We start from the raw sequence: 27,961 nt of genomic DNA, 5'->3' as shown, positions 1-27,961 counted from the left end.
TTAGTAAATTCATTAACTCTGTTAAACATCTTGTCACAAGAATTTCTTTACTAAAAAAATGTTTTTTTTTTGTCGCTTTGCGTGTTTCATTTGCTTCATTCTTCTTAAAACATAGAGTGCTTTCTAAATTGTTACATTTTTTTCTTTTTTAAAGTTACTTTTTTTGCTCATCTAATCTATGTTTATTCTCCCTTTAATTTTAAGTTTTTTTTTCTTGCAAATTATTTGCAGTCTGGACGTTGAGATATGAAGGTGGTTTTCTCGAATTTCTTGTTTTTTTATTTTACTTATTATCTTCCTACATTTTTTTTCCTTCTGGCAATTCGCTATTTTAAGTGAAAAAAAAAACAGATTTGAGGAAGAAATATAAAATATTGTTCTCTTTCCTGTCGGAGGGACACGCTAATTTCTGAATTCCGTGGAGGAGACTGAGGAAAAACCACCAACTAGCAGCAGGGATATTCTCACACAACACTAAAGTGTTTTTCTTTTACTTCATTTTCATCCTATTATTTTCACCTATGCTTTCTTTTAACTGTCATTTCCTACTCTTTTTAAACGCTTTTTAGACAATTTATCTCTCATTCTCCCTCCCCATCGAGAGTCCCTTGATTAATGTTAAATACCTCTTGCCGTGCTTCTTCCTTTTACTCCTTTTTACTTAATTTTTTTTTGTTCACCAAACACTACAAAATAGACTAAGAAAATCTCCCTATATTCTCTCTTCTTAAACTCCTTAAAGTGTTAATCAATGAGGTTTTTCCATCTTATAGTCCTAAGGTGTAATGTGTGAAAATTATTTGTTTTTTTTTCTCTCGAGAAGGGGTCTTTTTTTTGTTCATTATTCACTCTATCTTAAAAAAAGAATAAAATGTGATGATGGTGTTCTTAAAAAATTAATTGGCGTTTGAGAAGTACGTGGACAAAGACACAAGCAACAATCTTAAGGATGCTGCTCACTATTCTCTGAGCTTTTGAAGTCTTATTGGGTGCCGCCGTTGGAGGACCGAGCCTTGTATTGGCACGAACCACCTGAGATCGCCATCGAACCACGTACACTGGTGGCGTTCGTGTCATTGCTTGAATCCTGTTGGAAGGGAATTTACGTCAGAGTTGCAAAGTTACATAGATAAGAGATTATTGATAACTCTTAAATTAAAAAGAAAATTTACGACCTAAGGCACCGTAGCTAAAAGAGGCGGAAAGTACATTGAAAATTGGTTGTTTGAATTTATTCGTTGTCATATCTCTTTTTTTTCATAAATACCGCTATCGCCGTCTTAGCGTTGATTTCGAACCCCAGGACAAAAACTATGGAAAGATAATAATGCCCACAAAAAAAAGAAGAAAAACTTAGTGTTCCCCCTATGAGTAGCGCGGGAAGATAGCGCACACCAAATAATGTCGCTCAGTTGAGCGCTCTACTGGAATTACGCAACTTCTTCCACGATCCAAAATCTCCACCATGACACTTTCCTACTCGTTCATTTCCGGCATCTTCGACCCCTTTTTTCTCTTACAGAAAATTTGCAAAAGGGAATGTGTGAAATAAAAAGCTGTGTCAAAAGGACAATCTGCAAAAGTGGTCTATGTTGCGAAGTGCGACCACTAATGAGACCTATATTCTGACCAAAATTCTAACCCACGGGGGAAAAGTTCTAGAGCATAAAAAACGATTTTTGTAGAAGAAAAATAATAAATAATAAAAGCATATGTCTTTACAATGCATAACATGCGCAGGAGGACACTAAAAAATAATGGCTAAAAGTTAAAACTTCAAACCTACCTTATATCTCAGAGATTTATCAACCGAATTTAATCAATGAATACTCAATCGAAAGGTCTCGAAAAATCCTTCAAAATGGCGATATGCCAAGTATCCTTCAATTAAGTCGATATGGCCTGTGGAGGACTTTTCCAAAATTTGGAACAAAAAGGTTCATTTACAACATTAAATGTTAGGCGAATTTTGGGAAGGTGCAAGTGATGGACTTCCACGGAAAAGCATTCTAGCAGTTTATTTAGATCATGTTCTTCTTCTTAGAATGATTAAAAGGTGTTTTGGAAAATTTCTAAATAGTGGTTTATCCTTCAAAAAATCAACTCCATTTTGGACGGCCCCTAGCATTGATAACGATATTGTGAGTATCCTAATGAAAGAAAGTTTGTGGGTAATATTTGAAAAGATTGTTAAGATGTTGGAAAACAATAATTCGATTTTATTTCCAATTAAAAATTAAATTAAAATGCCCAATACGGAGAAGTCAAACGGATTAGCAAATTTTCTAAGACAATTCCTCATTTTGTTGGAACGTCCACTCCCTTTAACTGAAATTTTTTAATGCCCAAAGTTTCAGTTCAGTTTCTTTCAGTTTTAAGAAATTGAGCATTCTACGAGTAAAGGATGCTTTCAAGCTGCGAGGGGGCTACGGGAAACAACTGAAAGCAACCGATGGATACTGGAAGCTAAGGATCCCATTCAAGACCCCAGTATTTCACCCGCCCGGTGCCCCCCCTGACTTATCTAACCCTTTAACTCTTTCACGTCATTAGGGTCATATATGACCCGGAGAAATTTTTTTTTGACTATTTACATTAATTAAAATCTATCTGAGCACGACATCATAGTAGAAGGATGTAAGATTCTTGGCTAATTTTCTCAAGACTCCAGATATTCAGGAAAAGAAAATATTTGAGATCAAAAATCACGAATTTCGAACTTTGTGAAATGACTTTTCTTTATCAAATTTTTTTATATTCATTTATTTTTTTCAGCAAAAATTTCTTTATAGAAACACAAAATGGAATATCCAAAGATTGCAGAATGCATATTTTGGTATAATAAACTACTCTCAATTTTCCAGAAAAGCGCGTAGAATTTTTCGGGTCATATATGACCCTACTGTCGGCAAGGGTAAAAGTTTATGAAAGTGTTTTCGTGCCACAATGTAGTTGAGACAGTTGGGACATTGGTTTTCTTTGTGAAATCCAGAAGGACAATATCTTGCTCCTGGACATTTCATCTTATATCTGATGAATTATAACAAATTTTGCAATATTTTAGATTATTCTGCAAGCGTCCCTTATTGTGGAATTGTATTGTGTGTGAATAAATATGTAGATAAGTTTATTTTTTCCAAATACCACTCAAAATATTGTGACAGAGACTGTTCAAGGGTTTACCAGGAAGATTCTTTGAACACCAGGAATACAGTGTTCATCAAAACAATCCAGTTTGCCATTGTTTTGGTCAAATTAATAACTTCAAGCAAAAAAACTCTTAGAAAGCCCGTGATATAGATTTTGAAAATGGTATGGCCGAGTTTTCACGCAATGGAAATTTTTTTTCCTCTCAGAATTATTATATTTAATCATAAAGCATTAAGAAAAACTCAATTTTGCATGAATTCACTTGCTGAATAAAAGTGTGACGCGAAAGAGTTAAGAAGGTGGAAGGACAACAGTGTGCCTGAAATGGTTCCAATCCATTTAAAATTAATATTTTTTTAGGACTTTAGTGTTTTTAGTGTTTTACATGATCGACATTTCGTTTGTTTTGGTTTCTGTCACGACTATTTGGTGGTTTTGAAACACGACGAGGACTAGAGAAAATAGTCAAGACAAAAACCACAAAGAAATGTCGATAATGCAGGAGCACAAATAGCGATGTGCTAAAAAAATGTTCAGGAGACAGAGTTCCCACATAAAAGTGGTAATCTTTCTCCTGAAAGCACTTTTCTTTTTCTTAAGTGCTGTACTTTTTAGTAAGAAAAGTAAAGAATTTATGTTCTATACTTTTCTTAAGTGCTTCGGCTTTATAGAATGTTCTTTGGGTTCCTGTCACGACTTTTTTCCCAGTAACTGGCAGTTGACGGAAAAACTTAAACCTTTCTTGATTTTTAATGTTTTATTCTTCTACAATGCTTTGAGGATTGTTATCAGCGAATTCTCAGAAAAATCACGAATCACCATTTAATTCAATCTGACACCAAATTCTGTGTCAGACGTTTGAATTGAATGGTGATTCCAAAGCTCTTGACTGACCAGTAGTGGTCCAATTCAAGTGCAGTGTAAACATTTCCCACCTGTACGTAATTTTTCCTGCGAATTCGATACCTGATGAAAAGGACAACAATCCTCGAAACCTTTTTCCGTTCACTGGCAGTTACATCAGATCAGACCGAAACTCACTCAAAGTTTTTTTTCAGTATTCTCGCTGTGTTCTAAAATCACTAAACAGTCGTGACAAGAACCAATGCAAGGGAAAGTCGAAAATGCAGGAGTACTAAACTGCTACAAAACATGAAAAGGGGGAATCTCTTTCCTGGACACTTTTTTTAGCACACGACTGGCCTCAAGTGCTTCTGCATTATTGACTTTGTGTTGGTTCCTGTTACGACTGATTTTTTGAATTTTTGCCGTGTTCTAAAATCACCAAACAGTCGTGACAGGAACCAATATACAGAAAAGTCGGTTATGTAGAACCCAGTTAACTCTTTCCGGACCGTAGCATATGCTGCAAGCCAATTTCACAATTTTTTAATCAAAAATATCTAAGCTCAGGAATTAATTGAGGTCCTACAAAAAATATCTTACATTTGGACATCCTTATAGTTTGTAATCATCTACAAGAAAAGGTTTTTTTATCAGTTCTGAATAATTAAAAAAAACACTATTTTTCTCTGAACATTCATATGCTGCTTTGGGTACTCAGAGTCCCAAAAGAGACGAAAGAGTTATGAACAGTAAAGTGCTAAAAAAAAAACACGTGTTTATTTTTCATTGGAATATCACTAAGGGTCTACCATCCCCTTCCGAAGGATTTAACCATTTCATAAAATCCTCCGACATCTCTTATCTATGCATTTTTCAACTCTTTGATGAATTTCATTAAATTAAAAGGGAAGTAATAAGAAGCTTTGTGTGACTTACCTAACAACCACCGTACTGGCTTTCCACGGCATTGTAAATTTTTTGTGCTTATCGCGTGGACAGAACTGATGAAGTAGTGCTCCAGCGTGATTATTCTCCTCTTCGGCGGGTGAGAATTCATGCAGGCTGATATTCCAAGCTCCACATGGACGACTCTGTTCTGTCTGAATCTCCACAAAGAGTTGTCGTTCGACATTTGAGTCCAGAATCCAGGTACATTGCTGATGGTAGAAAGAATTGAGCGAAAAGGGAACCCCAACGAAATTGCGTGAGTGCAATTCACCCGAATGGGTGGTAAAAGTGCGTTGACCACACATGGCGTCAACATTGAAGGTGTACGCAGCTCTAAAGGGAAATCCCTTTGTATTCCACGAATACTGAGCCACAGAGTACACCAGTCTCACTGGAGACCATGTGCGCAGTGACACCGGAAGCCACTCTGTGCGAAATGAACCACAGAGACAGCTAAGTGTCTGATCATTTTCATCCACTAATCGCAGATGATCAATCTCCTCGAGAGGAGCCACACTCGTGATACAGTGACATCCACTGTCACCACAGAGTGTCTCACACGGTGGCTTCAGGCTCATCCTCTCCAGATGCTCAATCTGAGAAAAAAACCACAGGGAGAATGACATGAACAAATCTCTCCATTTCTTCCTCCAGGAAGTCACTCACCGTGACTGTAACACTCTGATTGGCTCCTGGAATAAAATGATGTGCACACGAGAGAGATCCCTCAACATTCCAGTAAAGATGCTCATTTCCCAGTCCACTAACTTGCCCAGATTCCGGACTACTCATCCCATAGTGATGTGAATCACAGAGTGAAGCTGGCTGAAGTGTACCACTTTGTTCCTCTGCGGGAGGAATGAGAGTTTTGTTTATTTGTTTAATTACAAACCAAGAAGTCATTCTCACTCTCTCGCAGGGAAAATCACAGAGAAAATACACAGCGGGATGGAAAGCACATGAAAATTTCCAGTTTGTAATGCAAGAATAACAATTATTTCGCGAATGAAAAGAGAGGACGGGGATAGGAAAAAAAAACAACAAACACCGGTAAACTGAGAAAAGAATAGCACAGAAATTGTTGCAGGTCAAATCCCTGCGATGGGAAAATTAATTAATTTTATGTCACTAGAGAAAATTCCACGCAATTTATTGACAACATCTCATAAAAATCAACAACGCACTGGGAGATTCTGTCCAGCAAACGACAGTTTGAAAGTAATTTTGAACTATAAAATTTAATACATAAATCCTTTTGAATTTCACAAAAATTATTCTGCCCGTGAAATTCTCAGAGAAATAATTAAAAGATCGTAATTATAACATTTAAGTACTTTTAAAAGAAATAAAAAATTAAATTTCTATTGGAATAATAAGAAAATGGAACATAGTGAATGAATTAATATATTTTTGCAAAGGGATTGGCACAACCTAAGGGGCAATTCATAAGAGAAAAGCAATAGCATGTGATTTCCGTTTTCAAAAACCTGATGTTTCTTTGCGGTTTCTGATTTTTAGATACGTTTCTGTGTTTTGAAAAATGTTTCCGTATTTCTTGAATATTATTCCATTTTTTTTTAAAAACACATTTCCGTGTTTCACTAATAAAGTTTTCGTGTTTCTAGAAACGCTTCCTTGTTTATTCGCTTCCACAGTTCTTGAATCTTGAACAAGAAACTGCGTTTCTAGAAGCATTATTGTGTCTTATTATATGAGTTGCTTCATTTTTAGAAACATTTCCGTGTTTATTTGAAGCATTGAAAGCATTCCCGGCTTATTAGAAACTTCCAGGTTTCGTGTTTCTTGAAAGAGTTTCCGCCATTCCAGAAGTGCTCTTGAGTTTTTTTTAACAAGTTGCTGTGTTTCTAAAAACGTGTCCAAAGGTTTCGCGTTTTTGAGGTTTCGAGTTTCTGAGGTTCTAGATGAGTTTCTTAGCTTATTCGACCCAGTTTTTCGTTTTTAGAACACATTTTTGTATTTCTTGAATGAATTTTCATATTTTAAAAAACATTTCTATAGTTTTCGAACACCTTTCAGTAACTTAGAAACATTTCTATGTGTCTTGAATGAATTTTCGCATTTCTGAAAGCGTTTTGTTATTTATTCGATAGTTTCGGATTTTTAGAAAACATTTTTGAGTCTTCTGAATGAGTTTCCACGTTTTAAGAACGTTTTTGCATTTTTTGTCGTTTTTAAAAACGTTTCCATGTTTCTTGAATGAATTTTCGCGTTTTTAAAAAACTTTTCCTCGTTTATTCCATACAACTTCGCGTTTTTAAAAACATTTTTGAGGCTTTTAAATGAGTTTCCACGTTTTAAGAATATATTTTCGTAATTTTAGGATACTTTTAGTCGTTTTTAAAAACGTTTCCATGTTTCTTGAATGAATTTTCGCGTGTTTAAAAAACATTTCCTCGTTTATTCGATACAATTTCGCGTTTTTAGAAAACATTTTTGTGTTTCTCGGATGAGTTTTCATATTTTAAAAACATTCACTGTTATTTCACTAAGATTCCATATTCTTAGAAACGTTCCAGTTTTTTGGTCATTTTAGCTGAAAGTCTTTACAGTCTCATTTTGAATGGATTTCTGCGTTTCTAGGGTTTCCAGGTTTTTATTAGAAGTATTTCCACATACTGAAAGCATTTCTGTCTTTATTGGAAAAGTTTCAGCATTTTAGAAATACAGTAGAGCAGAGTTCCTCAAATTTGAACAATATTTTCAAAAACATAACGTAATTCATGTGAAATTCACTTTCCCTAAATTAAGATAAACAACTTTAGAGAATATATCAATGTAATTTATTGTGAAATAGATGGCATTTGTTGCGGAAGTTAATATAATACGATAATATTGAGGAAAAATCAGAGAAAAATGGCACTCCACGCAAAACTTTCTTCACATAACCTCAAATTTTACATTTTGAACTCAACCGTCGTTCAAATTTGAGGAACTCGACTGGAATATGCTATGCTTTTTATGCACTTTTGTGTTTCATAAAATTCTTACATTTCGTGTTTGCAGGAACATTTCCGTGCTTAATGAATGTTTTCAGAAACTTTTCTTTGTTTCTTTGATGAATTTCTGCATTTCAGAAACTTTTCCGTTTTTCTGAGATGCATATTTTTGCAATTCAGAAATGTGTCTGTGTTTCATAGATGCGTTCTGGTTGCATTCCAGTGTGTCTAAAAACGTTTTTTCTGCGTTTCTAAAAATGTTTTCAAGATTATTTGATCTGTTTTGTGATTCTAGAAACATTTTTGTACCCAAAATGGTTGATATTTCGACGTAAAGTTGTTGCCTGGCTTTACGGAATGCTCAAATTTGTGAATTTTTTATACCAAAAATTATTGTTAATTAGATATGCGAATGAGTAGCCCTTTGGATTTCATCGTTATCTTTGGTTCTAAGATTTTTTTTATAGCCAGTTACTTGAGTAATCTGTAAAAGATTATTTTATTTGCCTAATTTGAAGTAATTTCGATAATGCAATTTCACGGTATTTTATTTAAATATTAAAAAAAATGTGTTTCTTCAATATGCAACAAAAATTTCTATATTGTTTAAAACTTTAATAATTTCAGTACATTCCGTGCAAAAAAAACAAATAAAAATAAAAAAAATTCCAGGACAAAAGGAGAAAATATCATATTTTTTTTGTTTTGAACATAAAATCTGGTTTTTAATACTTTATAATGTAATTAATTTTATTATAAATCAGTAATAAATTGGGAGTGAAATGTAATACGTTCTCAATATTTTTTTTTATAAAAAAAAAACATTTAATTTTGTGCTTATTATGTAATCCAATAGCCAATGATTTAAATAAAATTTTAATTGGAAGGGTAATTTATCAAGTAAGCATATGTTGCTAATAAAACGGGGAGAAACTATGAATAAAAGTGATTTAAATTATTTGGGATTCAATTAAAGGGATGTCATTCCAATAGGTTTTGATATTAAAGTTTTAGGTTATATTAATTCTAACCTCAAAAGGTTAGTATACCACATTTTGTATGGCTTTATAGTAAACCATTTTAATCAATAATTTTTTACGACAAAAGGAAATATGAGGACTTTTTAGTGCAAAGTTCATTTATAAAATAATCTTTGAAATGACCCTCCAATAGAAATATTTTTCACGCGGTAAATTTGAAATACATTTCTTATGAACCGTTTAGCGCGTTTTCATAAGTTATTCCAAAGATATCTCCTGCAGGTATACAAGTTTACTGTGTCAATTAAGTTAATTCGCGAGCTTTTTTTCAGTCCTGAAAAATTCATTGAAAGCGGAACTCCCTGTACACTTTTCAGCGGAAAAATCGCCATTTTGAGTAATTCAACGTAAAAGTTAAATCACCCTGGAGGGCCTATTTTTCAACCGATTTCTTCAAATTTGGATTTATTTTAAAGGTCTTGAAATTCCAAATGCGACTACATCGGTCACAATCGATTATGGATCGGTAAAGTAACGGTAATAGCTAAATACTGTTTTTCTCGTTTTTTTTTAGTCTTTTGATCCATATAAAATACAAACGGTAAAAGATATCGACTTCTGGTCTTCGATAATCTTCCTAAAATTACATAATCTCGATAATAAATTTTAAAAAATCGGTAAAATCTCCCTTATATCAACGTTCAATAATTCTGGAAGGCCTATTTTTCAACCGATTTGCTCAAATTTGGATTCATTTGAAAGGTCTTGAAATTCCAAATGCGACTACATCGGTTACAATCGGTTATGGATCGGTAAATTAACGGTAAGAGCTAAATACTGTTTTTCTCGTTTTTTTTTTCAATGTTATGGCCTATATAAAATACAAACGGTAAGAAATATCGACTTCTGGTCTTCGATGACCTTCCTAAAATGACACAATCTTGAAACTAAATTTTAATAAATCGATAAAGTTGCCATTTTTATCAACGTTCAATTACTCTGGAAGGCCTGTTTTTCAACCGATTTGCTCAAATTTGGATTTATTTGAAAGGTCTTGAAATTCCAAATGCGACTACATCGGTTACAATCGGTAAATTAACGGTAAGAGCTAAATACTGTTTTCTCGTTTTTTTTTCAATGTTATGGCCTATATAAAATACAAACGGTAAGAAATATCGACTTCTGATCTTCGATGACCTCGTAAAATGACAATTTCGAAACTTTTTCCATTTTTTTCAACGTTCAATCACTCTGTACGGCCTATTTTTCAACCGATTTGCTCAAATTTGGATTTATTTGAAAGGTCTTGAAATTCCAAATGCTACTGTATCAATCGGTAATGAATCGGTAAAGTATCGGTAATTAAATTTTGGGAAAAACTGTTTGGCCCATATAAAATTCAAACGGTTAGAGATTCAAACTTGTGGTTTTCGATGACCCCTTCTAAAATTACATTATCTCGAGATTGATCTCTTTCTTCCCCTCCCACATTGATTTGCTTCCTATCGAGATGATTTTACGATGATTAGATGAAAAGTTTAGACGGATTCAAGTGTTTCTGGGTTCTAATTCACTTTAGAACACCTTAAAGGTTATAAATCCTAAGCTTCATTACTTTTATTTCTACAAAGTTTCCGTTTAACAATCCTATTTTTCCATAAGGAAAAAGAATAATATTGCATGTCGACAAATCACTGTAGTTCTTTTATCAAAAGAAACCGCCACCATCTCAAATTATATGCCACTTTTTCCTGGTTAACAGAAACGTGAATACTTTTGCAAGACAACTTTCAATAAAAGATGGCAAAAACTTTACAAAATATCAATTGTCTGATAGAAAATTCTACCGTCTTGTTAAAATAAATCAATATTGATAGATTTTTTAACAAGAATACCATCATGCAACGTTGTGCTTTACATTGAAGAAACAAGACAGGAATTTTAATTAAAGGAATCGATAGGAAAAATGCACTTTTAGAATTTCCACAAATAAAAAAAAAGGAGTGCACATGTAGAGTCTCCCCTGAGAACTTCTCCTTGAACTTATCCCAAAACGACAGACTGACATTTTTGCCCGGGAATAAAAATAGATCCTCCGGAGAATAGTGCAAAATGCCAAAAATTTACTCTATAATTAGAAAGTAGAGCAAATAGAGAAGTTCCTTTTTGCAAAACTAATGCCCCTGTCACGTGAGTTGGCGGAATCGATTGAAATATTTTCACTTCCATCACCAAAATGCTTTCATGAATTAAAGATTTACTCCTGGGGGAGGACACAAATTCACATTCTTTATTTGCCAGAGAGAGAGAGAGAGAGTGAGAGGGAAAAGCAGAAGAAAAGGACTCACCGTCGTGGAACATGTAAGCACCATCGATGAATTCCACATCATTGGGATCCGCAGCTGCAGCTGATCTTCTCAGGGCGATGATAATTTGTGGCCCGGAAGAGATGAAAGTTTGCGGAGGAACAAAGACACCATTTGAATCTCTGGCATGCCTGACAGCTGGCGAGCAGGTTTTATGGAGAGATCTTCTGTGACTATCCGAAGATCCTTCCATAATTTCAATCACTGATCGGCAAGATGGAGCTCTGAAAATTCCAACAAAAAATTACCACCCTCCCCATTTCCCAATCCCCCCAAAGACTCCCAACTCACTTCAAGCGGTAGTTGAAGAGGGAAATGTGAACAATATCCGTTGAGCGTCCTTTAAAAATGAGCCGACAATTGTTAGCAAAAGGTCTGCCCCGGGTATCAAAATGCCCAGATCTCCCATTGGTTTCCGTGATAACTTTGTCGCAGGGCGTAAATTTTGGCGTTGACCCGGACCAAGTGATACTTCCTGGCGGATCTTGGCCACCTGCAGGATTCCAGATCGGGGGATGAACAACGGGCGGAGGTACTGGTGTCGTGGTTGTTTGTGGAGCAGCAATAAATTCAAGTGTCGCAGCAAAGCCGTTGTAGTCAAAGGGAGGAATTTGTGAGCCAGCATGGAATACCAGTACAAGATTGGGCCCTGTAAATAGAAGATCCTGCTTCTCTGAACCACACACCTTCGCCAATCGATTATCCCCAGACGGAGTCCCCAGGTATAAAGCCAAGTAATGCGTCTCGCATTCGCTGAAATCGGAGGAAATTGAATTAAGTTTGGAAATTGTCTAAAGCAGAGTTGAAAAAGTTAGATATATATTCTTGAGAGATTGAGATACTCTGTTCTTGAGATACTAGGACCGAAAACCTACACTGAGAAAAAAAAGGGGTGCGATTAACTTTTTTTCCTCATAACTTTAACACTTTTTAGGTGAAAAATATATCAACATTTTTTAATATTAATTTTACACCTTTTGAGGGTAAAATCAACATGAAAAAGGGTAACTTTAACCCTCAATACACCTAAAAAGGGTAATATTTACACCGATTTCGGATCAATACTGCAGGATAAAATTAACATTTCCGGAATGTTATTTTGACTTTTTCGGATTTCTCTCAGTGTAGTCATCAAAAACGTTCAAAATGTTAAAATTCGTTTCGAATTGTAGGACTTTCAGAAAATTAAAATGCAAACCTGGAATCTTGCTATAAAAATAGGAGACCGGGGAGGTTTGGGACAGGGGTAGTGTGGGACAAGGCGATTTTTTCAATTAATTTTTGAAATAAATGGGATTTAACCATTACTGTATCGTAGGCAATATTAAGATGTATCTTGACTAAAAGAATGGATGGACGGCGATGGCCGCAAGGTATGAAAGGTTGAACAAGGCCAAATATTGTCAATGATAATGGAAAAATAAATACAATACAATACAATACAATATCCTCAGTTTTATTGTTTTAATTCTATGAACATTTTTTTAAAAATTGATAAAAATCGCATATTTTGACGTCTCAGTTTTCCTCTTTGTATTTTATATCAGCGATATATAATCAAAACTTTTTTACCTCATTAGGTAGCAGTGTAATCTGGGAACATATTTTTATTAAAGTTTCAGAGATTATACGCTCTTGTTTTTTACATAAAGGTTTTAAATACCAAAACTACACGTGGGGATGTTTGGGACACCTGAAAGGGGATGTATGGGACGTTGATTTTCGACAAGATTGTAGGTGGCGTGCAATTGTTTATTGTCAAAATGAAGAGTAATGCCCAGTTTCTACCGGAAATCTCCCTCTTGTGCAAAGTTTATCAGTCAAGCAGATTTCTCTAACTATATGGACAATTAAACCATCATTGTCTTGGGAATCATTAATTCCTTCTCAGAGGATATTCGATCTTTGCCCAATCTAGTTAAAAACTATTTTTTCGAAAATTTCTCGAACAAGTTCTCCAGAAAAGGCAAGGCGAGAGCTAATTCAGAGAAATAATAAGAAAACAGGTACAATGCAGTTGTCGTAAAATCAAACAGGAATCCACCAATGAGTGCAAAACTAAGAGTTGCAAGAAAATCTACTCGCCTGAGGAATTTGATAATCGTGATTGCAATATTTAGAATAAAAAAAGAAAAGAAAGGTAGATGGAAAATAAGAAGAAAATACTTAAAATAATTGATTGACAATATTTGACTCTACTGTACAAATAAAATTGATATTAATTTCTAAGTGTAAATAAAAGATGAAACATTTATATTTCTATAAGAAATATTTTTAATCTGGTATTTAAAATTAATTAACGTGTTCCAGTAATACAAATTATGCGAGAAAAAACTCGTCCCAAACATCCCTTTTGCGTCCCATACTGCCCCAAATCGGGGAGGTTTGGAACAAAGCGTCAAGTAAAATATTTTATCTTCTCCAAGAAAACTCAGTTGTTTTCCAAGTTCTATCAAGTACTTCTTATAAAGTCAATACCCATAAGTATCATATAGACCGCATAAAATTGTAATACACTATCGTGGTTTTTTAGAATGAGTCTCAAACTCAAAACATGAAAAAGTGTTCCAAACCTCCCCGGTCTCCCTACTTGATATTAAATTATTCTAATATTAAAACGAAAAGAAAAGGTTAGATCCTGTCAATATTTTGTCAAAAGGATGTTGTTTTCCAATGTGACAAAACCTTTTCTCGCATTTTATATGGAAAACATCCTTTTGACAAACCATAACCAAATCCATTTGAAGATAATTCGGCAAAACTTTTTCATATTCTATTTGGAAGAACATCCTTTTGACAAACTTTTAACGAGATTATGCTGGCCTTTGATTAAAAAAAAAAAAAACAATTCCATTATTCTGTACGGAAGCACATCCTTTTCACAAACTTTTCTTTTTCTTTTTGACAAAACTTTTTTTTGTAAATAATAATCGAGTAGAACTTACTCGAATCGATGTTGAATTAACTCTTTTTCGTTGTGATTTTCGATTAACTAGACAGTAAAAAATTGTGTGAGAAATAGGGCTGTGTATGGGAAAAGTTGTGTAATGTCACAAGCATTTTGGTTGTAAATTGTAAAATTACCATCATATTTGTAGTACGATACTAACATAATGCTAGTAAAATTAAGTTTGTGTAATGAAATTTGTGTATGGGAAAATTTGTGTGAGAACTGTCAAAATTTCATTGTTTACTATTGCAATTTTTCTAAGATTTTAGACATTTTTCGCAATTCTATCTGTCTGTTTCTAGCGCTTTTGATATTCATTTTTCATGATGAGCGCCTCATATAATATAATGAACTAAACAAAAAATGTCTCTTCGACGAAATATGACAGAACTTCGTGTTTACTTCAGTCTTATTTAGCTGTGGTGAAGTACTAACAATTTTTTTTCGCTGTTTTTAAGTCATATTATTAAATATTCATTGAATATTGTGTTGATTCACGTTAATAGTGATTTATTCATTTGACCTGAAGTGAAATTTGCCTTTTCAATTGCGTTTTTCGTGTAAAAAATGAACAATTTTCTGAGAGATACACCAGTCAGGTGATACTTGTTATTTTGGACAGGTATATTTCTCGAAATTATGCAAAGTTTGAGCTTTAGTGATTACTAAGATTGTATAAATGCCTAGAGAATTAAAGTATCATCATCTCTACGAACGAGATGTAGTGATAAAAGCCTCAAAAGGGTTCCGGAAAGGCCAGGGAATGCGCGAATCCGCGCATACTTAGAGTACTGAAGTGAACTCACTTTAACCCTTTAACGACGAGACACTTTTTACGGACTGAAAATCAACAATAAAAATTAAACTGAGAAACATAATCAATGATAAGTCTTACATCTAACCTTGGAAGTCCAACAGAGTCTGATTCGGTGTATTTTGTGCTTCTATGAACGATATAGGGACAAAAATAGCCCAAAATTTTAATTAATTTTTCTGACAATACCAATGAATAATATTTTTCGCTTTAATGAAAAATATTATGTATGAGTGTTGTAGTTTTCATTGCCAAAAGGGTTTCGCTTAAAAAAAATTGGAAGTATAAAAAATAAATAAAATTAATAATGTATTTTAGAATTTAAAAATTCGCCATTTTTGAGCTTAAATATTTACTACATAGCAAATAGCTAGAGACTTGCAAAAAATATTCTAGATTCCTTCAACCTTCTACTTTACAGTTATGTACATACATAAGAAAAAAATAACTTTAGGTAGTCAGGAAAAATTATTTTCTTTATGGGACACCGGTGTTCCAATCGTCCTTAAAGGGTTAAATGTAACAAAATTACCAAAATCTCTCATCTAAGTTTATGTCAACTCTGCTAGAAGAAAGAAAATCAGAGAAAACTCACTTTTCGGGCAAGAGCAGCGACGTGAAAGTGATGCGAACTTTGGTGTGAATTGAAGTTGTGATAATGTGATAGCGACAAACCATGTCTGGCGGATATATTCCTGGAAAACCTGGACTAGCAATGGCACAGGAGCTGGGTGACATGCACGAAACCTCGTGATAGGACCAATCGCACTCAGACGACGTGACCCTCGTGCCACCACGCGGATAAAAGCCCACCACAGGATTACTGAGTGAGGTAAAGCTGAAGAATGCCAGGAACTGAGACCTTACCGTCTTTTCGGTGATCCTGCAGCACAAGAAATAAAATATATGTCTCCACAATCTCCACAAAAACATATTTTCAACATTTTAATTCACTATTAAATGCGACTTTTACCAATGTTACTTCCCCTTCCCAAATTCCCAACATAAATCTCTGATTTATTGACAATAAAATATGTAATATTATTGCCAATAATGTAAGAGTTTTCATGTTCAGAGAAAGGACTAAAGGTTCTTGGGAAAACCGAGAAATATAATTTAACGAATTTCAAGTCCATTTATGGGGAATTTTAAAGTGCAACACAATATTTAAATTTCTAATTAATTTCTGTTGAGTTTTCCCAACTGAAAACTATCTGCTTTTCTGGCACAAATGGAGTTCATGTCACTTTTATTGTCTCACTTTCAAGTTTGGTAGGAAATTTCAATTAAAAATTTGTTTGTGGACTATTTAAAACTCAACCAAACAATTTTGTATGATTTTTTTTCTGAAAGAAAAAAAATCAACCATCCATAATAATTTTTGCAGCCATATGTGGATAAATTAAGAATTTAAAATATTTAACGAAGCACGAAAAATGATAGCTATACCAACAAAAAAAGCTCACTCCAAGTACATAGCAATAAATAATCAATGAGATGACTTTTATCTTTCCATTGTGCAGAAATGAAAGTGAAATATTTGCCCAATTAGCAATTCCCCAAAAAAGAACTTTTCAGCATGAGAAAAGCTTCTTCCTTTTCACACATTTCTTCCACTCTTCACATGCATAATAAGAGAAAATTTTCATTTCAAATTGGTAATTCTTATCTGACTTTTCTCCAAAAAGAGAAAGCTTCTGTGGCAGATTTTTGGTGTATAATTGTGCTAATTGAAGAAAAATACACCATGAACTTTTGACACAAAAGTCACAAACCCCATCATTTGCAACATTTTCCCAATCTCCCCCAATTCCATTTTCCAGGTGCTATTTTAAAGTTTTCCTTTCCTCTAATTTAATGATAAAATGTTCTAAAGAACACCAACTAACAGAATGCGATCATGAGACTGCAATTTAAATTTATATTTTCTCTTTGATGTGTTCTTTTTATTCCTTCTTGTTTTTGTTGCAGTATATTTAAATTGACATACCCTTTGATTTTTCCTACTAGCATTTTCCAGAGACACCAAAAAAGGGGTAAAGTTTTGAATTAAATTGAAGAAACTCTTTTCCAATTCTTGTAACATACTTAATAAATTATTTACATTAAAAGTTTATACTGAACTTTGAACTTTAAAGCAAAGCCCTTTTCTGTTGAGTATTAATTTTGATCTTTTCCACCAACCATCCCATTATCGTTAAGCATCGTAAGTAAAAGTGTGTGGAACTTTGCATATTGAAGATAAATTCTATGCAGAAATGGTCTCTGAATTAAATATTCCCTTCCAATTTAGGGTGCAGGCATTACATATGGCCACATTAAGAATATATCTGCTTATAGCTGCTGACCTTTTTAATCAATTGAAGCAAAATTTTAACTGTAGGTTCTTTCATGTAGTTTCTTTCGATATATTCAAATGAATTTACAAAGAAAATCCGGAAACCGTCGGAAAATATGTGATTTTTCCGAGCATGTGAAATTCATAACTTGTGGCCTCTTTTACGAACTTATGGCCATTCGTGGAATAACTTATGGCCACAATTTTAAATGATATAAAACTGACTTAGTAATAAAATAATTTTAGTACAAAAGAAAAGGAAGGAATTTTAAGTAATATGATATATTTTATTATTTATTTACATGGTTTTTATAATAGTTTTTCAAAGCTTTTCGTCATAATTGAGCACTGTACTATTAATAGTGATTCCCCTTCACGGTGACCGGTAATCCGGCTTTCGTGATTAAAAAAAAAACATATTTGGCTGCATGAAGAGCCCACCTTACAATATCCTCATTTGTTTCCTTTCCTAGAGACACTGTGAAAGCCTCCGTGATGAAGTTTCTTCCGGAGACTTTATTGCAAAGTTTTACGTGAGGAATGTGGTACAACTGGAAGGACTGGAATAATCTGGTCGTGGTCAATTTATTCTCAATGTTTCTCAATTATCATCGCATCCTCTGAGTTGCACTCTTAGGGCTCTTTTTTGTTGTTTTCTCTTATTTTTCATTGGTGTTGTTATCCTAAGAGAGGAAAAAGTTAGGTTATCTACAGCAAAATGCAAGTTCATGGGAAAAATCAATGAGATCAGAGACAATATTCATTTATAAGCAATTTTATATTACGATTTCAGCGCTTACCTTAAACTTTCATAGATATTTGGCAAAAAATTCTGATTCACTGAACCAAAACAATCCGATTGACAATTCTTCAAATCAAATTGCGAAACATGTCGTGTGAGGGCAGCACGCGTTAAATGTCGCGGCCACAAGTTAGTAATCTTATCAAATTCGTCATAACTTATGGCCTTGTCTTTATTAACCATTTATTGTTTCAAAAATCTTGAAAATCAAGTAAAGGTAGGAAATATATTTACTAAGGAAAGAAGTTTTGAAAAATACAACTAAATATTTGCATTTGAAGATATAGAATTTAGTCATTAAAAATTGTAAGATCGTTAATACATTTCTTAACGAATTGACGTATTTTTAATCATCGAACGCATCACGGAAATGATTTTCGCAATATAAGTAATATTCTACATGAATATAAAAGTAAATTAGTTCAAAAGTTTCGTTTAATGATAGCACATCAAATATTCCTAAATTTGTAGTTCCTCGAAATCAATTTATGAGAAAAAATTGAAGATTTCTGTTAGGAGGCCACAAGTATAGACTGGCCATAAGTAATGCCGGCACCCTATAGGGGTTGAAATTTATAAAGAGACTTTTCTTGTACACTATGATTAAGTTTCTTGCATTAACACTTTAAGCTTAGACGAATTGGATTGCTGGAATAAACACGTTCATTCTCTTACTTAAATCTAAATTGATTACCGTTTATCTAAATTGATTACCACCGTTCAAGAGTCAAAGTAGAACATACGTTTTGCATATGTCCATCCTACTCTTTCGTGCTCTTCTTCTTCTTTTGAGCATCACAATAAATTCAATTTAGTTCACTCCAATTTTAGCATTAAATAATTATGGCTCCAGTACACCTTTTAGATCAGGAAAATTTCATGAAGTCGAAATTCGAAACCCTCTCTTTCTCACATGTTTTACATATGACTATCTCATTTTTTCGCATACCAAATTCGATTGAGCTAAATTGAATTTGTAGTGATGTTTAAGAGAAGAAGAAGAGTGCGAGAGAATGAGATAGACATTATGCAAAACATCTGAGAAAGAAAGATATCCGAAATTCTACTTCATGAAATTTTCTTGATCTAAAGTGTGCCCGAGCCATTAAAAAATATAATAAAACTAGTAAAACTATTTTCGAACTATTGAATTGCAAATAAAAAAACTCAGCATTGTAAAATTTAAATTAATTTTATTCAATTTCACCCTTTAAGGACGATTGGGTCACTCGTGACCCAAAAAAACAAATTTTTCCTATGGCCTTCTAAAGCTGTATTTTGCTCTAAAAAGTTAGAAAAAATTATTTTTTCTGACCCTCGATTTTTAACCTTCTCGTCCTTAAGGGGTTAAATAAATGAACGAATGAATGAATGAAAATTAGCAGTAATAGCTCGGGCACACCTTTTAGATCAAGAAAATTTCATTAAGTCGAATTTCGGATCCCTTTCTTTTTCACATGTTTTGCATATACCTATCTCAGTCTCTCGCACTCTTCTTCTTCTCTTAAACATCACTCCACAACATTCAATTTAGCTCAATCGAATTTGGTAATCGAAAGAATGAGATTAGAGATTGCAAATTTCAAGAAATTTCACGTTTTTCCGCCTATTGTAGGTGGCGACTACCGCGAAATTTCTAAAATTTTACCATCTCTAAATGAGATAGTCATAGGCAAAACATGTGAGAAAGAATGAGTTTCGAATTTCGACTTCATGAAATTTTCTTGATCTAAAAGGTGTGCCGTAGTCATAATGGCGGCTCTGGCATACCTTTTTGATCGGTAAAATTTCATGAAACCACAATTCACGTCCATTTCCTTTTTAAAAGATTTGAATAAGTCTATCCCAATCCTTCGAACTCAAAATTGGACTGAATTAAATTTAATTTGGTGTGATGTTCAAGAGAAGAAGAAAAAGAGTGCGAAAGAATAACATGGACAAACGCAAAACTTTTAAGAAAGGAAGGGTTGTGAATTATGACTTTATGAAATTTTCCTGACGCATAAGATCAGTAAAATTTCATGAAATCAAAGTATCTTTCCTTTTCGTTTGGTTCTTCTGCACTCAAACCTAAATTGAATTTGCTGCGACGTTTAAAAGAAGAAGAAGAGTGTCGTAGTGCGATAGCCATTATGCAAAACGTTTATGAAGTAAATAAAGGTCTGTAAATTTCGATTTCATGAAACTTTCCTGACCTAAAAGAAAGTCAGGGGTCCTTATGTTTGCAGCACATCTTATAAATCAGAAAATTTCATGACAATTCATCACAATAAATTCAATTTAGTTCAATCAAATTTTGAGAAAGGAATATGAATTTAGATTTCATGAAATTTTCCTGACGCATAAGATCAGTAAAATTTCATGAAATCAAAGTCTCCTTTTTCTTTTGCTTCTCCTTCACTCAAACCTAAATTGAATTTGCTGCGACGTTTAAAAGAAGAAGAAGAGTGTCGTAGTGCGATAGCAATTATGCAAAACGTTTATGAAAGAAATAAAGGTCTGTAAATTTCGATTTCATGAAACTTTCCTGACCTAAAAGAAAGTCAGGGGTCCTTATGTTTGCAGCACATCTTCTAGATCAGAAAATTTTATGACAATTCATCATAATAAATTCAATTTAGTTTAATCCAATTTTGAGAGAGGAATTCGAATGTGTAAATTTCATGAAATCAAAGTATCTTTCCTTTTCGTTTGCTTCTTCTGCACTCAAACCTAAATTAAATTTGCTGCGACGTTTAAAAGAAGAAGAAGAGTGTCATAGTGCGATAGCCATTATGCAAAACGTTTATGATAGGAAATAAAGGGCTGTAAAATTTCGATATCATGAAACTTATCTGACCTAAAAGGAATGCAGGAGTCCTTGTGTATGCAGCACATCTTTTAGATTAAAAAATTTCATGAAATCAAAATTTACAAGCCTCTGTTTCTTTCATAAACGTTTTGCATAAGTCTATCCCACTCTTTCGCACCCTTCGTCTTCTTTTTCAATCAAAATTTCATGAAATTTTGATTTAATCAAATTTTCATGACCAAAAAGAAATGCCGGATGCCTTATTCTTCCGACATATCGTACAGCAATCAGTAAAATTTCATGAAATCAAAGTATCCTTGATTTCTTTCCTTTTATCTGTTTTCCATTTAAATCTAAATTGAAAATGTTGTGATGCTCAAAAGAAGAAGAAGAAGAAACTGAAAAGTGCTGAAAGAGTGAAATAGACGTGCAAAACGCATGAGAATAAAAGGGATATGAATTTTGATTTCATGAAATTTTCCTGATCTACAAAGAATCCTGGATGACTTATACTTCCGTAACTCTCTCTCTCTCTCCCTCGTATTACGTAACTCTAACGGTCTTTTTTGGCTTTTCTAGAACTCAGCGCTTGGATTGCCATTTGATATCTGCAAGTTTTGGCGGTTTTTCTTAACCCGAATGGCGTACAACATATGGCGTACCGTTGTACGCCAATAATGAATGACTTGACAATCATTTGACCAAAAGTTTGCCAAACAATTTCCAACCAATCGAAAAGTTTTGTTTAGAGCTTTTTAGTAGCTTTTTCTCGTTTTAGATGGTCCAAAAATTAATTTTTATTAACACCTTGAAAATAGACTATTTAAATCTCTAAGAAATATTTTTCAATTTATAAAAGTTACAGCTTTGAGTAATGAGCTGAGCACGTAAAACAATTTACTTTGAACGTTTGAACTCACTTAAACACATTCTTTATCACAAGCAAAAGTATCTTTCCTCAGTTTTATGCTGGTGATAAAAAATAAACTACTTGGGTAACAGAAGGTGAGGTGTTGCTCGGATTGCCGCATTTTCATTTGGGATAAGTAACAAGTTAACCTACAACTAGCTTGAACTAATAAAGTATTGCATTAAATGAAGTGTTTATTAAGTACTTAATAAATAGTACTTTATTAAGCATAGAAAAATAATATTTTTTATGCATATTTCTTTACTAATGGCGCTAGTGCCATTTTAGATCAGTCAAATTTTACATCCCTTCCTTTTTTGAAAGTTTTGCATTTGTCTATCTTACTCTTTCACACTCTTCTTCTTCTTCTTTTGAACATCACATCAAATTAAATTTAATTCAATCCAATTTTGAGTTCGAAGGAGTGTGATAGACTTATTCAAATCTTTTGTGAAAGAACGGGACTCTAATTTTGGTTTCATGAAATTTTACCGATCTAAAAGTTGTGCCGGAGCTGTTAAGATGATAAAAAGAGGAATTCAATTGATTAAATTTTGGTGAGTAAAACACCTAATTCCTGTCAAAAATGGGTGTAATTTATTAAAATTAACATCTAAGATGGCTGCAGGTAGATTAAAAGCTATTTTTTTTCTTTTTCAAAACTTGAATGATATATTCAGTGCTTTTTAATATCTTCTAAATTGAATACTGATTAAAATTTAAATTTTTGCTGAACGAATTTAATTTTTTATGGCTCCGGCACATCTTTTAGATCAGGAAAATTTCATGAGTTCGAAATTCGAATCTCTTTCTTACTCACACGTTTTGCATATGTCTATCTTATTCTTTCGCTCTCATCTTCTTTTGAACACTACTACAAATTCAATTTAGCTCTATCGAATTTGGAGTGCGAAAGAATGAGATAGATATTATGCAAAGCGTGTTAGAAAGAAAGGGATGTGAATTTTGATTTCATGAAATTTTCCTGATCTAAAAGGTTCCCAGAGCCATTACTCGTAATTTTACAGTGCTGATTTTTTATCTTATTTGTAATTCAACAGTTAGAAAATAGTTTCACTTATTTTATTATATTTTTTGAATATTTATTGCTAAATTTATTTGGAATACGCAATAAGGATCTTTAATTTTAAAGCTGATTTAGAGTATAACTCTTATACTTAAACACTGAAAATTCTGATGCGATTTTGTAATACGGAGTGTTCTTCGCCCTTCAAATAAGAATAAAATGCCTTTTTTTCATTTTGACATTAAATTTTTAATGTTCTTTGAGCAATCATTGTCAGAAATTAGGCTGTTTTAATTTGGCGATTATGTATTTAAACCCAAAAAACTACAACCAAATAATCTCGTACAAGGCACCATTTTCTCTTTATCCGAGACACTTTCCCTTTTTTCTAAAGCCAAAAAGCGAATTTATTTTAACAAGAAACAACCAGCCATAATTTTGTCTGTATAAACTTTCAAATGATCCCTTGGAGATGGAAGTAGATTTGGTGTAATAATACTTTAAAATCTACTTAATCGACTAACATACTTTAAATTGCAATCCTTCTCTGTGGAGTTGGCTTTATAAAAAATTCGATTTACTTCCTTTTTTTTTTATTGCCATACAAAAATATTTGTACATCTTTAAGAAAATGTAATTTTAAGCTGGTTTTCCGTCTGACTGTTATTGGAATAGAGGCTAAACGGTAAGAAATATCGATATTAAGTTTCAAATGACCCCTCCTCCCATAATAAAACGTCCTCTCAATTCCTCAAATTTTCCTTTAGTCCCCGCAAAACTATATTTTACAAACGGCTCTAATAAATTTATTTCATTTTAGTGCTCTAACTCCACAGAGAGCAGTGAATATAATCCCTCAATTTTTCAACCCCCCACCCTTCCCGGAAAATTTCCACCTGTCACTCCCTGGGGACCACTTTTCTGAACATATCTTTGCGTTTCAGGCAATTACTGAGAAGTGACATCGCATTGTTTGTTCGTCTGTCTGTTTGATCCGTCCGGCCATCGCAAGATTTAAGGGCCAAACGGTTAGAGACAGAGACTTGGGGCTTTCGAGAGACCACTCATAAGTTAATCCAAGAACTGTTAACATGACAATCATTTTCTCCCATCCCAAAAAATATGTTTTTTTTGGGACTGTTTAAGATGTCGCAATTCTGATATTTCGTCCATATACAAAAATTCCGTTAAATCATTCCTAGTAACGGTTTTCCAAGGTCAAAAGTTGAAAAGACTCTAGAGAACGTATTTCCCAACGGAATAGAATCATATTTGGGCTTGTTGGAAAGGTCTTGGGATTCCGGATAAATTTGAACCAGTCTCAAAGGGTTACAAACCGGTAATGAAGCGATAATTTATTTTTAACCGAAATTCAATTGTATGTCTTCAAAGCGATTTTGGGAGATTTTTGAGTGATTTATGAATCGGTTCAAATCGGTTGTGAACCCGTAAATGATATAGGTTGCTTCTTTGCCACTTACAGATATGTTTTGGAGAAGGTTGCAAGGTTTTCAAGGTCAAAGGTCAAAGTTAAACCACTCTAAGAGGGTTTATTTCTAAATCTATTTGATCAACAGTGCTTTCATTTAACAGGTATTAAAATTCCAAGCATGACTCCATCGGCTTTTATAAGAAATTGGGATGGTTTTCAGTTGATTTATGCTGCTATTTCAATGAAAAATGATTTTTCTCACAATTGTTTTAAAATGCTTCTGCATTATCGACTTTGCATTGGTTCCTGTCTCGAGTGTCTCGACTGTTTTTCTAGGACAGTCATGACAGGAACCAACAGGAAACAAAGTCGGTAATGCAGATGCACTTCAGAAAAAAGTACTAAAAAAAAAACTGTACAGGAGAAAGATTTCCTCCTTTTCATGTTTTTTAGCACTTCAATGTTCTCAAGTATTTCTGCATTATCGACTTTGTGTTAGTTTCTGTTTCGACCGTTTCTCTCCGTCCTCGCCGTGTTCTAAAACTACCAAACAGTTATGACAGGAGCCAACAGGAATAAAAGTCGATAATGCAGAACCACTTGAGATCAATAGTTCTAAAAAAAAATGTTCTGGAGAAAGATTTCCCTTCATGTTTTTCTAGGACTTTAATGTTCTCAAGTACTTCTGCATTATCGACCTTGTGTTTGTTCCTGTCTCGACTGCTTCTCCCAGTCCTCGCCGTGTTCTAAAACTACCAAACAGTTATGACAGGAACCAACAGGAATAAAAATCGATAATGCAGAACCACTTGAGATCAATAAAGTGCTAAAAAAATGTTCTGGAGAAAGATTCCCCCCCCCCCCTTCATGTTATTTTTAGCACTTTAATGCTCTTAAGTACTTCTGCATTATCAACTTTGTGTTGGTTCCTGTCTCGACTGTTTCTTCAGTTCTCGCCATATTTTAAAACCACCAAGCAGTCATGACAAGAACCAACAGGAATAAAACTCGATAGTGCAGAAGCTATTGAGAACAGTAAATGCGATTTAAAAAAAATGTTCAGGCGAAAGATTTTCCCTTCATGTTTTTCTAGTACTTTGATGTTCCTAGTTCTCAAGTACTTCTGCATTATCGACTTTGTGTTGGATCCTGTCTCGACTGTTTCTCCCAGTCCTCACCGTGTTCTAAAACTACCAAACAGTTATGACAGGAACCAACAGGAATAAAAGTGGATAATGCAGAAGCACTTGAGATCAATAAAGTGCTAAAAAATGTTCAATCGACTTTGTGTTGGTTCCTGTCTCGACTGTTTCCCCAGTTCTCGCTATATTCTAAAACCGCTAAGCAGTCATGACACGAACCATCAGGAATAAAACTCGATAATGCAGAAGCAATTGAGAACAGTAAATATGATTTAAAAAAAAATGTGCAGGAGAAAAATTTCCCTTCATGTTTTTCTAGGACTTTGATGTTCTCAGTTCTCTAGTACTTCTGCATTATCGACTTTGCGTTAGTTCCTGTCTAGACTGTTTCTCCCAGTCCTCGTCGTGTGCTAAAACTACCAAACAGTCATGGCAAGAAACAACAGGAATAAAAATCGATAAGGCAGAACCACTTGAGATCAATAAAGTGCTAAAAAAATGTTCTGGAGAGATTCCCCCCTTCATGTTTTTTAGCACTTTGTACTTCTGTATTATCGACTTTGTGCTGGTTGTCTCGAATATTTCTCCCAGTCCCCGCCGTGTTCTAAAACTTCTAAAACCACCAAACAGTCATGACACAAACCATCAGGAATAAAAGTCGAAAAAATAGTAATAATGTTAATTTTGACCAATTTTCACTCACTCGAATATTAGGGTAGTGCCCCCGTCGTCGGAGAACAAGACGGCCGGTGGTGAGTATCGTTCATTGGCGCCACAGAGTTCAGCACTCCGGCTGGTCTCTGTGCCGCCAATTGACTCCCCAAACCTCAATGATCCGCCCTCGCAGCGTTGCCCTGTAAAGTGCCCTACTTGCACCAGTCGATAAACCTGCAATTCTACCCTCTGACCAGCTACGGGTCTCAGGTAGTACTTGCAGGTGACGGGACCTTGGAGGATGGGCGATTTGATCTGCCCAAAACTCAGTCCACTGCTGTTCTGCAGGGCTCGGGAATCGAGAGTGATGTTGCACACTGAAAGACAGGGGCTTCTGTGGAGGGATTTCTGCTGCTTTGGGGAATGGTTGGGATTCAGGGAGATACTTACTGTTGAGACAATTCATCTCTAGGCCACACTGGACACACCTTCCGGTAGATATTTCACCACATTGGCAGCCCCCACGGACACAGCAAGCGCAATCTGTGTCCTGGGGATCTACCGGAGAGCGCCAGAGGCATGGGCATCCGGATGCTTGGCGCGTAAACAAATCCACCTGATTATTGGATTCCACTTGAATGGGAGACCAGGCCAATTGTCCACTTGAAATAGCCAAAACACCCAGAAAAACCACCAAACACCACCAAAAAGTCATGATTCACTTCCGCCTCGAGGGGTGCGTCACACACACGGAGCCCTTTTTTTTCCTACACCACCCACCAACTCCACGAGGGTTGGGTGTAGGGGGGTGGCTTGGCTGAAGAAATCAAGCACAGAAAACACACGCCGAGAGACGCCTCTCCTACCTTTTCTTCAAATCCACCCTCAACTTCACTTTTCTATTTTTTTTGTCTCTCAAGGCGTCCTTCGAGCCCCCTTTTTATCCGCACTTTCTTCCACCCTCGAGCAATTTCGTCACAGCATTTTTCCCATGTCTACTTGTGCCCCCCAAATGACGGAAAAAAGCTGCCACAGGATGCTCCACGCACAGGAAAAAAAAAGCTGAGGAAAAGTCCTCCTTTTTAGCCACACACACAAAACATGGCACGCTCTGTTTCCACTGAGTTTTTCCACCACTATCCCCGCACTTCCAGTGAATGGATTTTCGCGTCTGTAGCACTTCCGGATTTGTCAATTTTCTCAATACACAGGAACCAAAGGCAAAGGGGATCCGGAAGGAAATTTGCGATGGGAGATGGTGCGGAAAATGTTCAATGCATTCTCACCGGCGCACAGTGGGTGAGAATGTGACAAGATTTTCGCGTTTTTACACCTTCAATGTGTGCGAAAAACACGGTGAAAAGTCAAAAGAACTCCCAACTGTGAGGACACGAGAAAAGGCTAATTTGCCACCCATCCGACCCAGAAACACAAAACCAACTTCAGCTGCGCATGCCCCAAATCTTTGTAACGGTGCGGAGACACACGAGGGGTGTTGGAAAGTGCTGCTACAAGCGGGAAAATTCTATTAAGTCTCCCCATTTTCCTCTTGGGGAGCCCTAAACATCCCCTCAGCTTCAACCGAACCGTTGGAAATTTGAAATTAAATTACCCTTCGCTCCGGTTCCCTCTTTTCAGTACTTTCAATGCAATTTTTGAAACGGAAACCAAATAAACATACCTGCTACATCTGAATCTCTTCCCTGGCTCTCCTGTTCCTTGCACTTTTTGGATAATTTAGTAAAATTGAGGAGAATTTGGAGATGGAAAGCTGCAAAAAACACTTTCAAACTCAATCATACTGCACGGATTGTTTTCCAGATGGCACTGCGATTAGCAAAGTGAAGGAAATTT

At 34.7% G+C, this 27,961-nt stretch overlaps 1 protein-coding gene across 1 annotated transcript; it reads right to left on the bottom strand.

The window, feature by feature from the left end:
• Positions 1-19: 19 nt before the first annotated feature.
• On the bottom strand, positions 20-27,682 carry LOC129799115 (uncharacterized). The gene is made up of 8 exons (XM_055842759.1): positions 26,558-27,682; positions 26,157-26,484; positions 15,607-15,894; positions 11,539-12,000; positions 11,230-11,471; positions 5,611-5,792; positions 4,933-5,540; positions 20-1,087 (listed from the first exon to the last, which is right to left on the bottom strand). Exons 1-8 carry the CDS (start codon positions 26,820-26,822, stop codon positions 889-891), a joined length of 2,574 nt encoding a protein of 857 aa, XP_055698734.1. The 5' UTR covers positions 26,823-27,682; the 3' UTR covers positions 20-888.
• Between the last annotated feature and the right edge of the window lie 279 nt (positions 27,683-27,961).

Source organism: Phlebotomus papatasi, chromosome 1 (genome assembly GCF_024763615.1).
Source record: "Phlebotomus papatasi isolate M1 chromosome 1, Ppap_2.1, whole genome shotgun sequence".
Classification (NCBI taxonomy): domain Eukaryota; kingdom Metazoa; phylum Arthropoda; class Insecta; order Diptera; family Psychodidae; genus Phlebotomus; species Phlebotomus papatasi.
Note: the sequence above shows the minus strand (reverse complement) of the source record. Positions and strands in the feature narration are given on the sequence as shown.

Coding starts and splice junctions, on each gene's coding strand:
- LOC129799115 (XM_055842759.1), bottom strand. CDS start 26,822: ATGACTTTTTGGTGGTGTTTGGTGGTTTTTCTGGGTGTTTTGGCTATT. Junction 12,001..15,606: donor TCGCTGCTCTTGCCCGAAAA/GTGAGTTTTCTC, acceptor CTCCGATTTCAG/CGAATGCGAGACGCATTACT. Junction 5,541..5,610: donor ATCAGAGTGTTACAGTCACG/GTGAGTGACTTC, acceptor TTTTTTTCTCAG/ATTGAGCATCTGGAGAGGAT.